Below are 12,079 nucleotides of genomic sequence, written 5' to 3'. Positions count from 1 at the left end.
GGTCTTGACTTGACTATACCACATCTCCTCCCCTCCTACCCATCTCATGTGATTTCTTCTTTATGTCTTTAGAAGATGCTAGTCTTCAGGTCTTTCTCATTAATAGCTGCTCTGTAAATAGTTGAAATTTTGGTATGCCCATGGAAGGAGGTGAGCTCAAAGTCTTCCTACTTTGCCATCTTGGACACTCCTCAGTGAAGGCTATTTTTTTTTAAATTGAATTATAGTCAGTTACAATGTGTCAATTTCCAGTATACAGCATAATGTTTCAGTCATACATATACATATATTCCTTATCATAATCTTTTTCATTATAGGTTACTACAAGCTCAGTGGAGACTTTTTAAAAATCATCTTTTAATTTCAGAATAGTTTAAGATTTACAGCAAAGTTGCAAAGATAGAACAGAAAGTTCCCATTTATTCCTTACCCCAGTTTCCCATAGTTTTAACATCTTATATCATTGTGGTATATTTGTTACAACCAAGGAGCCAACATTGGCACGTTACTTTTAACTAAAATAGTAGAGAGACATTCTGAAGGAAGTGACATTGGGGCTAAGGTGATTTCTGAATGACAGCAGGAGTTAGCCAGATGAAGAGGTAGGAAAAAGAATTTTAATCATAAAGAAAAGCACGTGCAAAAGACTCAGAACTAAGATTTTGGTGAGTTCAGGTAACAGCCAGTAGCAGGAGCTAGAACTTAAACCTGACCCTCTCTCCAAAGCCCATGCTTTTTCTCCTGCAGCCACACTGCCTCTCCTAAATACTTCCCACAGCTGGCCTTCATTCCACAGGGCAAAAGCCAGGAACTAGAATGGGTGGTCAGGGAATTCTATCCACCACTGTGAGAGACCTGAGGGAATAGGTAGATAATCCAGGCACACACTTCTTGTTTACGGACAGTCTCTGAGTAAGAAATAAAGAGTCTCTGGCTTTGAGTCCAGAGGCCCTTGCCAGGGACCCAGTATGTCCCCTTTGGTTCAGGGGCATTGTGGGGAGGGGTGGGGATGTAGGGCCAGAGAGCTCAGAGTAAATCAGTTCATCATTGCTAACTAGAAAAGAGAAAGCTGTGGGTAAAGGAAAACTGGAAAGTTTTAGGAAAATGTTGCAAAAGTTGTTTTTATCCTGGAGAAAAAAAGTATCAAGGAAGACCCAAGATGCCTTTACATGCCATGACGAAGAATAATCAGATTTGCCCTTGCCATTCTGAAGGACATTACTGGGATGAGTGAGATTATGGTATAGAGAAGCATACTGTGGCTCTAACAAGAAGGGCTGCATATCCAAGGTTGGATGGAACTGCCCAGTAAAGTGAGCATCACTGGAGATGCTCCAGCAGAAGCAGGGATGTTGGAGGTGGGGGGCCAAGCATCAGAGAAGGCTGGGATGGACTTTCAGGCCATTCCAGACCTGAGATTTGGAGATCCTCTGGAAAAAAATGGTTAGGATAAGGTTTCACATATTAAGGCCTGGCCTTTTTTCTCCCCAGATGAATTCTAAATATTATGTAATGGGAAGATCGGTATGTTCCTTCATTCACAATTTGTATAAACAACATAAGCAATTCAACTTTGATACACAAGAGCAAAATGTATTCCTTCCTTTAGGGAGCTCTGTGATTTTTCTCAGATGAGAAAATGTGCTTGTGGGTATCTACTTGTTGGCTCTGATTGCACAGGTGTGTCATCCTGAGAATCCCGGGGACAGGGTGTGGAGAATGGATACTAGTGGCCTTATCTTTCTTTCCTGCAGAGGATAAAAATAAGGAGATCATTTCCTTTTGCAAAGGTCTCCAGACATGGGATGAGAGCAAGTCTAACAGTGTGGGAAGTGGATCATTGAATCAATAAAAGATTCTTTCTTCCCTTCTTCCTCTTTCTTTCAATTGATATTAATTAAGCTCCTGTTATATGACAGGCACTGCATTTCTACTGAAAGGCAAGAAACTATATCCAGCTGTGTATAAGCACATTTCCCCAACATATACTCGGTGTGTCTTTGTGTAATGGAGGTGGGGTGGGAATGGTGGCAAAATCAACTGTCTAACCTTGGGAAGGAGATGGCTGGTAATCATTACATACTCTAAATAATGTTAGTGCAAGCTAAGCTCTTGAGTACATTTTACTTTTCCTGATGCAAAATAATAAAAACTTACAGTACAAGGAAGAAAATCTCTTCAGAAAACAAAGTTTCCCATCCCTTGTTTGGAGTTCCCAGAGGTCTGGAGATCTGACACATACAGTCTTGGCCAGAGAATGCTTTTTCCCTTAGAAGAATAAAAAGAGGGTCACTGGGAAAAACTGAGAACTCTGAATTTAAGGTAATAATTATAATGATCGAAAAAAAAATTTAAGGGTGCATTAAGATTGTGTTACAGGAATGTTCCTTGGAGTATTATTTATAGGGAAAATATGGAAGCAACCTAAATGCTCAAAGGCAGAGGTTAATTAACAAAATAATGGTACATCCATATAAAGAATATCATAGACCCATCACTAATGATGTTTAGAAAAATATTTAAAGATATAGGAAGATAGTCAATATAAGTTAAATGGAAAATGCAAGTTAAAATAGCATGTACTATATGATCCATTTTGGCTAAAAATATATAAGTAAGTGTATATATTTATGCAAAGAAAGAGAGAGATAGAGAGCTATGTATGTATATGATAGAAGAAGAAAAAGCTGAAAGGATTAGCACCAATGTCATTAGTGGTTGTGGGATCATGGGGGATTGTTATTTTCTTTGTTTTTCCAGTTCTGTATTTTCTAAATTTTATAATAATAATAATGTAAATATGTTTAATAAATTAATATTTAACAATAATTTATAAATAATATTTATAATAATAAACGTACTTTTGTGAAAAAAGTTATTAGAAGTATAAGATGGTTTAATATAATTCTATTGCTAAAAATAAGTTAAAGCAAGTAAATCTTAAATTTCATCTTTTAACTTTGCCTATGATACATTAAAATTATTTAAATGATTTTTATTTGGCCAAACAAAAACAAGTTGTACTAAAACAAAGAGAAATAAGTAACTGTAAAAATATGTAGATTTTGGGGGTAAATTTCTTTTGCAGTTTCCTTTCAGTCTAATATACAAAGCTGCCAATTTTTTAATTCTAAAGTTTAGCAGATATGAAGTTTATTCATTCATTCATTCACTCAGGGGGTAGTTACCATGAGTTTTCACCATGTATAAATACCTGACCTCAATTGTTTGAAGGCTTAAAGTACGTGTTGCTTGTACTTCAGGTGCTTACAGCCTACTTGGAAAGAGATCAACAAAGTCCAGACAGCAAAGTCCTAAAAATTAGACAGAGAACAGGGTATTATAGAAACCAAATGCCAGTGAGGTAAAAGTTACCAAAATTCTACTCATCCTTTGAGGTTTAAAAGGTCCCTCTTCTGGAAGATGTCTCTTGCTGGGCAGGGTCATCCCATCTGCTGAGTGAGGACTCTGGCTAGCATCTGTCACAGAGCAACTCTTATTGAAGTCCCAGTGTCCTTTCCTTGTCCTGATCTTGGTTTCCTTCTTCTTGGGTCCAGAGTGGACTTCAGAGTCAAGTTTATTTGGGGAACACCAGACCACATTCATCTCCTGAAGGAATGAGGAAGGAGAGGTGTGAAGCTAGATAATCATGCAGCCCAATGAACTACTGGGGATGGGGAGGAGGGCTGTCCTCAGCCTGTTGATGAGTGGCAGACACCCCTTATCCTGTCCCTTCCAAACTGGGCTTCAACAACATCCTTCTCTTCCAGTCCGTATCCCTGAGAGGAGGATTATCCATGAGAATATCCACAAAGTCTCAAAGCTGCAAGGTATGATGGGGAAAAGTGCTGAACTGGGGCCTCTGAGACCCACCCTAGCCCCAGCTTTCTCTGCCTGTAACTAGCTTCCTTCTGGACCTCAGTTTTCTCATCTGTCAAATGAAGGGGTTGAACTGTTCAATACATGTGCCCTATAAATTAGAAACTACCAAGTTCCTGTGATTATATGCTAGAAATATTCCCCAATTGTGAGTCATCTGTCAATCACTGATCTTGCAAATACAAATTCCTCCCCAATGATAGAAATCAAAACACTTAATTCTCTTATAGGTAGGTTTTACACACTGAACCCTTGTGTGCAGTACTGTCTGGGAAGTTGAGGCAAAGGAAATAAATGGCTACTGAATTCCTGCTGGGATTGAAATGGAAAACAAGACAGGCTATGACATCAGCTACCATTTCCTCTGTGATCAGACTAAATAATACAAATATCCAATATTAAATTACACGTGCATACTTTTTATTTTTGCCTTTCAATGGCAAATCACAGGGAATTCTTTGCTTTTAGCCTTTAGTGCAAGGTTATGAGGGAAGAACAGGAAAGATGAACACAGAATTTCAGCATTTTAGAGCTGCAAGTGATTGTAAAGATTAGACTGAACCCCTTCTTCATTCCAATGAGGAACAAAATGAGAGGTCCAAGATGTGAAACAGCTCACTCCAGTACTGACTTCCTGAAGTATGTTCTCTCAATTTGCCTCACCTAAGCCAGTCAAAACTGGACAGTAGCACCACCAATATGCTAAATAAACAAACAAACAAACAAACATCACTAAAAGAAAAGACAAAGTACCTAACCTCTTTCAATGTTTCCTCCATTACCACTAGAGGAGCCATGCAAGGGGAAGAGTTCATCAGGATGAACATTTCTGAAACAGGAACAGTTCACCTCCTAGATAACGTCCAGAACCGGTTCCTCACCCCAAGACACAGCTGCGCCATATTTCCACCTACTACTTTACTGTCTCCCTACAGGGCAGGCAAGCCCCAGACCTTTCTACGAGAATTGTTATGAGAATAATCTTGCCCTTTAACAAATCAGCCATTTACAACCACATCATTGAACAAACAGGTTTTTATACTGGATGAATAAAATTCAAATGTTAAAAATCTGTGCTTTTCACTTAGAAATATGATTTTCTGTTAATTTCTCCCCTCTCTGGTTCCCTGTGAATCCAGGCAAGTTACTCAAGAGCATCTTAGTTTAAAAAAAAGCAACAAAAAACTGATGGTTCCATATGAGAACTGTTTATCTAAACTCAAGTCAGCATTGGAGATCTAAGTTACTGGAATCACATAAAAAGTCATTCCTTGCCAATCTGTTTTGCCTCACTGTTCAAATAGATGAGAGATGCCTTATTGTTACATTTTTCCTACCACGGAAGACACACACACTGGTTGTTTCAATGTCTCATTACATTTCATAATATTTTGATAACCATACACTCCAGACCAGAAGGTCCTAGATGACACAATTAGAATTCAAATGCATAGACTATTAGAACTGAAAGGGACTCTCAGGAACGTCTAATCATTTAATTGTATCTCCTCCCTTTACAATTAAAGAAACAGAGTTGTGGTGAAACAGAGACTTGCCCCTCATCACATGGCTAGATTAATGGCAGTGCCAGACCTAGAGGCTGTATCTCCAGTCTTCTTGTTCCAGTTCTTTCCTCAACCCCCAGTGCTTTCCAGCATCAGTGCAGGCTTTCTAAACAATCTCAAAGGCATGGATGGAGCTGTTCCTTGGGAGTCAGCCCCTTCCATCCCAGAGCTGCCTCTGCTATTCCACTGCATGAATTAGATGCAAGAGGTTACTAAAGCCTGAATAGGCAGATGAGTTCCCTTTCTTGACCAAGGTGTTACATTCTGTCAATCAGGAAGGTGGGCCACAATACCTAGTTATCAGTTGCTCCCATAGTAAATTACTGTTCTAATTTATCTAAAACCCATTTTTGCTATGCAATGGGCAGTCAAGAAGGAGCATTCTGGTTTTGAATAATGTGAGCAATTTAGTCATCTGGTTTGTGTCTAAGAATTATGTGTGGCTAGTTGGCATGCATAATTTGGGGCAGCAGCCTTCTAACAACTGTTTTGATGATTCTGTGACAGGAAATCTGTTTGCATTAAATTCCTGCCTTCTGGCTCCAGGGATGCCCATCCAAGTAGGCACTAACTGCTAATAAAGACTAACAGAGGAACAGTAGGGTGCAGGGGAAAGAGAATTCAACTTGACATTGTAATTACTTGCATTAGAACTCTGACTCTGCCCAGATTCTAGCTAAAAGACTTTAAGCATTACACTTGGTTTCTAAGCCTCTCTGTCCTCAGCTGTAAAATGCTGAGCAGATCTAAACATGATTCATACATACTGTATTACTGGGCCAATACTATAATTTGTGATGATCGGTTGACTCCAGAAATGAGAAGACAACAATAAATACTAAACACTCTGTGTCTGGGATCCTATCAATCTAACTAGGTATAAAACCCCGCTCAGCATTCACTAGTTGTGTAATCTTGAACAAGTTTCATCATTTTCGTCTTTTTGTTTTATCATAAAAAATTTCAAAAATACTCAAAATAGGAAGACTAAAATAACTAATTTAAATGAGAGACTGATCATCACTAAGAAATTTTCAATTTTCCTAATATCGTTTCATCTTTCCTAACACTTGTCCCCCCGCCCTGAGGTATTTTAAAGCATATTTGGCAAGCTGTTATTTTAAAGATCTCTGTGCTTCCATTTTCCCATCTAGGTAATGGAGATTATAATACAGAATTCATGGGGCAGAACTGTACTGAGTATTCAGTAAATGTTAGCTATTACTATTTATTGTGGTACCTCTGTGTACCGCCCGACCTCCAAGGCCTAAAATCACTTTGCATACGCGCGCGCAGTGCTCAACACAGTCTGGAAGAATCCAAGTCCTGCATCACTAAGATTCTGTGCGCCCCCTTCAGGCCACTCTCCTTCAGAACAGCTCAATTTTAAGGACGAAGTTTGTCCTTCGCAGGCTCCTGTCGCCGCGCGTGAAAATGAGGGGCGAGAACAGGAAATGGGCTTGGGCCGAGTTCCGGGCGCCAGGCGGCTGCTGAAAAGAGCGGAGCGCGGTGTCTGTAACCCGTGAGGCGGAGCCGCTATGTTCCGGATCGAGAGCCTTGGGCCGAAGCTGGACCCCGAAGAGATGAAACGGAAGATGCGCGAGGATGTGATCTGCTCCATACGGAACTTCCTCATTTATGTGGCCCTGCTGCGAGTCAGTAAGTGTCCTTCTCAGTCTGTGACTGTGAGACTAGCAGAGAGCTGGCCGACGCTGCCCACCCAACTCTGGCCCTTGTCGGCCTTTGGGGGCCCTTGAGCTGAGTTAAGCGGTCGCGGGGAGCAAGTGACGTGCTCGTCGAGGGCAGCGGGCGCATGCGCGCGGCTTAGGGTCCTCGATTCAGGGTTCGGATGTAGAAGTGCACGCGGCAGCCACTCACTGTCTTAAAGAGCCTTTGAATTGAAAGAGCCTCAGGGGTTGTCCCCCGAATAACTCCCTCGTTTTTAAGAGAAGCTGATATCTTGAGTGGAGAAATGGCTGACTCAAGGTCATACAGCGATTCGGTGAATGATCTTGACCTGGAATCCAGAGTTCTTAACTCACTGCCAAGTTTCCTTCCGTCACTGCTAATCTTTGAAGTCCAAAAGGTTTTGTTCCTTTTGATTGTACAGAGGGTGAAGTAAATAATTTCGTTTTGTTGTTGTTAGGAATGAGAAGAAAAGGATATGAGTCTATAAGATTAATGATACTGCCTGAAGGTTTATTTGATTTTTACATTTGGTAGAAACTATTTCCATTACTTCATCTTGACGATAGCCCTTTGAGAGAGGCAGGGCCTAAGACTCTGTATATCCCCTTTGCAAATGAGAACTCTGCTTTCAGAGGGGACTTATGCAAGGAATCAGAATTACAGGCACACAGTATTAGAGCTGGATGCAGTTTTGTAGATCAGTTCTCTAATTTTGCTGACAGGCATCTCAGAAGTGATTTGCCCTTGTCGCCTCATTTTTCAGCTCATATTCTTTTACGTATTCCTTACTGTATGTTGTTGACAGGTCTTGATGGAAAGGCAGGAATGATTCAAATAAGTAAAGGTCATACCAAGGTCATCTCATAGAAGGCTCATGCTGGGCCTTCGGCCTGATCTCATTGAGGTCTGATCTCCCTTAATCTGCCCCATTCCTGTCTGTGGTAATACTCTGCTTCCCCAGGAGAGGGAGCCCTGGTAAACGGAAACTCCGAAATCGTCCTCCAACAGATTTTTGCAACTCCCAACTTTACATATTTCCTTCTTTAACCTTTTTTTGGTTGACTTCAGCTGCCAGTAGAATATTTGCTTCTTCTCAGTGACCTTTGTATTTGATATGAATCGGTTTTTAAAAAAACATACAGAACAGTGTTCCTTACCACTTTTTAAATTGAGATGTAGTTTGCTTACACAATTCACCGTTTAAGGTGTACAGTTCATCAATTCTTAGTGTGGTCAGAGTTGTGCGGCCATCACCACAGTCTATTTTAGAACATTTTCTTTCCCTCTGAAAGAAACACCATGCCCATTAGTGATCATTACCCCTATTTACCCTCTTCCCCAGCCCCTGGCAACCACTAATTTACTTTTTGTCTTTATGGATTTTCCTATTCTGGACATTTCATGTAAATGGAATTGTACCCTTTGTGACTGTGTCTAGCATGTTTTCAGGGTTCATCCATATTGTAGCATGTATTGGTATTTCCTTACTTTTTATTGCCAAATAATATTCCACCACGCTTTGTTTATCCATTCTTTTGGGGGGAGGGAGGTAATTAGATTTTATTTATTTATTTTTTTAAACAGAGGTACTGGGGATTGAACCCAGGACCTCATACATACTAAGGACATGCTCTACTACTGAGCTATATCCTCTCCATCTCTCCTCATTTATCCATTCTTTTGATGGCTGTTACTGTTTTTTTTCTGATACGAATTAGTTTTTCTTTTTTTCAAAGGCTGGTTATACTGCTAACTTGGTCAGCTACTCACAGATTTCAATATCTTCAATTTAGTACTAACATAATATTTTATTAATTTAGTATGGATATGCGAAATAAGATCATTCTGGCAGTTTTGGTCACAACCTTTTTTTCCATTTTTTTTAATTTGGTAAAATACATATAAAAAATTTCCCATCTTATCAATTTTTAAGTGTTAAGTGGTATTAAATATATTCATAATATGTGTAACCATCACCACCATTTCTCTATAACTTTTCATCTTGTAAAACTGAAACTCTATAGCTGTTACACAATAATTCTCCATTCCCTCTTCTCCCAGCCCCTCATAGCTACCATTCTACTTTCTGTCTCTGATTTTGACTACTCTAAGTATCTCACTTAAGTAGAATCATAACAGTATTTGTCTTTTGTAACTGGCTTATTTAATTTAGCAGAATGTCCTAACATTCATCCATGTTGTAGCATGTGTCAGAATTTCCTTTCTTTTTAAGGCTGAGTGATACCCCATTGTATGTAGTTACGACATCTGGCTTATTCATTCATCCGTCTTTGGACACGTGGGTTGCCGCTACATTTTAGCTATTGTGAGTGATGCTGTTGTGAACATGGATGTATAGATACCTCTACATTTAATGTTTTAAGGAACCACTATCCTGTGTTCCATAGCAGCTGTACCACTTTACATTTTCAGCAACAGGGCACAAGGATTCCAGTTTCTCCATATCCTTGTCAACAGTTTTTTTGATAGTAGCCATCCTAGTGAGTGTGAAGTGGTATCTCACTGTAGTTTTAATTTGCATTTCCTTAGTGATGCTGAGCATGTTTTCATGTGTTTATTATGGCCATAGCACTTTTACACAGGGCAGTAATATCACTTCTTTAGATTCGTCTGACAACACTTCCGCATTTATAGCTACACCACCCTACGAGACCCTCATAATAACTGAAGTGGGACTGTATCAGGTGTGACCTGGAGCACCTAAGTGGTATAACTGGTCAGTAAGGGAACCAAAACATGTGCCCAGCACTTTTGGATCCTGCTCCAAGAGTTTTCCCTCACCCTTTGCCTTCTTTCAAATGCATTTTTAAAAGTAAAAACGCTAATTTGTTCTAGAGTTTTGTTCCTTTGACTGTTAAATCACAAGTAAAGGCTTGTCATTTGAAGGAGGACTGGATTTACTTTTTATGGTCCTAAGAGGAGGACTACCTGGAGAAAAGAATTTCTGTAATGTAAGAAAGAACTTTATAGGAGGCCTAGCTGCATGACAGTGGGATGGGCTGCCTTGAAAGACAGTGAGTCCCTTTTGCTGGGTGTGCACTTGGAGTTTTGAAAAAATGTGTTAAACTAATTGTTAATCTTTATACCCAATCTTATAATTGCATAACGTAACCTGTCGGCTAACAGATCTGAAAACAAATCTGGGTTTATTTTTCTTTCAGCTCCTTTTATCTTAAAGAAATTGGACAGCATATGAAGAGTGGGCATCACGGGTGAATGCATGATATGAAGAACCTGGTTACAGTTTCTCCTCCTATCTGCAAACGAATAGGCCCAGACAGATGTAAGAGACTCTTTGAATGGACATAAAAATTCTACTTGTTAAGAACAAGTTTGGCTCTGGTAACTCACCTTTATAGTTAAAAGATAAAGCTATTTGCGATTTATGAAAAGATGTTTTGTGGTCATAGTACACCTTTTTGCCTGTGATATTCAGCCTCATGAATGTTGGTATAATTGTAAGTGGTGTCATACTCCATTTTCTAGCAAGTATTAATTATAAGGGAATTAAGTCTGCAATGGCACTGTCTTACGAGTCATTTCTGTGGATTTTTTTACTTTTGTCTGGCATATATTTGTTGAAGAGTTCCTTTCAATTACTTATGTTTTATGGAAGCCAGCACACAATGCCATCATTTAAGCACAGGCCCATTGGTCTATATTTTTAATAAACATACCAACTAAGAAAAATAGAGCTTTTATTTTTTTAACTCACTTTTTGCTGCAAACCAACCATCACTGGTGAGACTACTATAATGTAGTGACTGTTGCAAACTGCATTGGGTTCCTCTTGTTTTGGACTGGAGAATTTGCTAATCCTGATAAGACAACATGGTTTTATTCTTATTTTAAGTTTTTTTTTTGTTGTTGTTGGGGCCGGAGGTAATTAGGTTTATTTAGTATTTATTTATTCTTAGGGGAGGTACTGGGGATTGAACCCAGGACCTCCTGCATGCTAAGCATGTGCTCTACCACTTGAGCTATACCCTCCCCTCTAATATGGTTTTATTCTTCAGCAGTCTTTGTCAAAGGCAATGTTACTGCTTGAGGTTGAGACTATGTTAATAAATACCACCAAAGGGGAAAAATGCTATATTTAAGTCAGTTCTCCAAGTTTGTTGGGAGAAGGGGATAGTCCTTAACCTTCTTTCCAGTTGTAACTACATTCACCTCTTTTTAGCTAATTATATTGGATTTACCTTCTTGTCTCTAGATAACATAATTATGTTGTAACTTTATGATTTTCCTGTTTTAGACATTGCCTACTGACTTCTTCACATATGTAAGGCTCTGGGTCTCTTTCCTTCCCTCCCTCACTCACACATCTCATTTCTTTTTCTTTCCAGTGTACTAATTAGTGTGGTTTTGATTAGATTGATTTCACTAGGAATCCAAATGCTGTTGTTTTCTTTTCCTGTGTATCTTTTTCATTTTCCTAGACTTAGTTTTTTTATGAACCTACCACATTACATCAGCTAAACTTTTTGCCATATATCTAAGTTACTTATGGCATTCAGTGTCATGAGCTGTGCTGTTTTGTCTTCCTGAATGAGTTTTTCCTGGAGCCTTCTGACCTGCCCCGGTCTGGACTGATAGTCTTCTGTGCCTGATGTGTGGCTTTATTCTGGGACCTCCCTTCACCATCATCCTGGGAATTCCTTTTCTCCTTTCCCATGTTGGCTGTCTTGTTTTCTGTATCTTATTTTCTGTATCTCATGTCCAGTATATGTCTGTTCACTGAGTCTGTATTGAGTACATTACTCCTGCCCATAACTGTCTGGTATCTCACAACCCGGAGAACCTCCTATTTTACCCTTTTCAGAAAATAAAAGGGAAAGAGAGGCTGCTTAACTTTGTAGATTTGCAGACAGCATCGGCCTACTTAAAACATTAACCAGTTTTTTAGTGTCTAGTCCTTCATGTCC

General features: G+C 39.4%; 1 protein-coding gene and 1 long non-coding RNA gene across 2 annotated transcripts; one reads left to right on the top strand and one right to left on the bottom strand.

Moving 5' to 3' along the window:
* Positions 1 to 337: 337 nt before the first annotated feature.
* On the bottom strand, positions 338 to 3,598 carry LOC140696085 (uncharacterized). Its single transcript, XR_012072089.1, has 3 exons — positions 3,376 to 3,598; positions 2,158 to 2,268; positions 338 to 1,748 (listed from the first exon to the last, which is right to left on the bottom strand). It is a non-coding gene; the product is annotated as an uncharacterized lncRNA (long non-coding RNA).
* A 3,291-nt stretch (positions 3,599 to 6,889) lies between these two features.
* TOMM5 (translocase of outer mitochondrial membrane 5) lies at positions 6,890 to 10,844 on the top strand. Its single transcript, XM_031677320.2, has 2 exons — positions 6,890 to 7,103; positions 10,316 to 10,844. The coding sequence occupies exons 1-2, from the start codon at positions 6,983 to 6,985 to the stop codon at positions 10,348 to 10,350; spliced, it is 156 nt and encodes a 51-aa protein (XP_031533180.1). The 5' UTR covers positions 6,890 to 6,982; the 3' UTR covers positions 10,351 to 10,844.
* The last annotated feature ends 1,235 nt before the right edge of the window (positions 10,845 to 12,079 follow it).

This window comes from Vicugna pacos, chromosome 4 (genome assembly GCF_048564905.1).
Source record: "Vicugna pacos chromosome 4, VicPac4, whole genome shotgun sequence".
Lineage (NCBI taxonomy): Eukaryota > Metazoa > Chordata > Mammalia > Artiodactyla > Camelidae > Vicugna > Vicugna pacos.
The sequence above is the reverse complement of the archived record's forward strand: the minus strand, read 5'-3'. Positions and strand labels throughout refer to the sequence as shown.

Bases quoted from the DNA above. Each gene is read 5' to 3' on its own strand.
- TOMM5 (XM_031677320.2), top strand. From the start codon at position 6,983: ATGTTCCGGATCGAGAGCCTTGGGCCGAAGCTGGACCCCGAAGAGATG. The intron at 7,104-10,315 runs GTAAGTGTCCTT...TTTTTCTTTCAG, and splicing joins TGTGGCCCTGCTGCGAGTCA to CTCCTTTTATCTTAAAGAAA.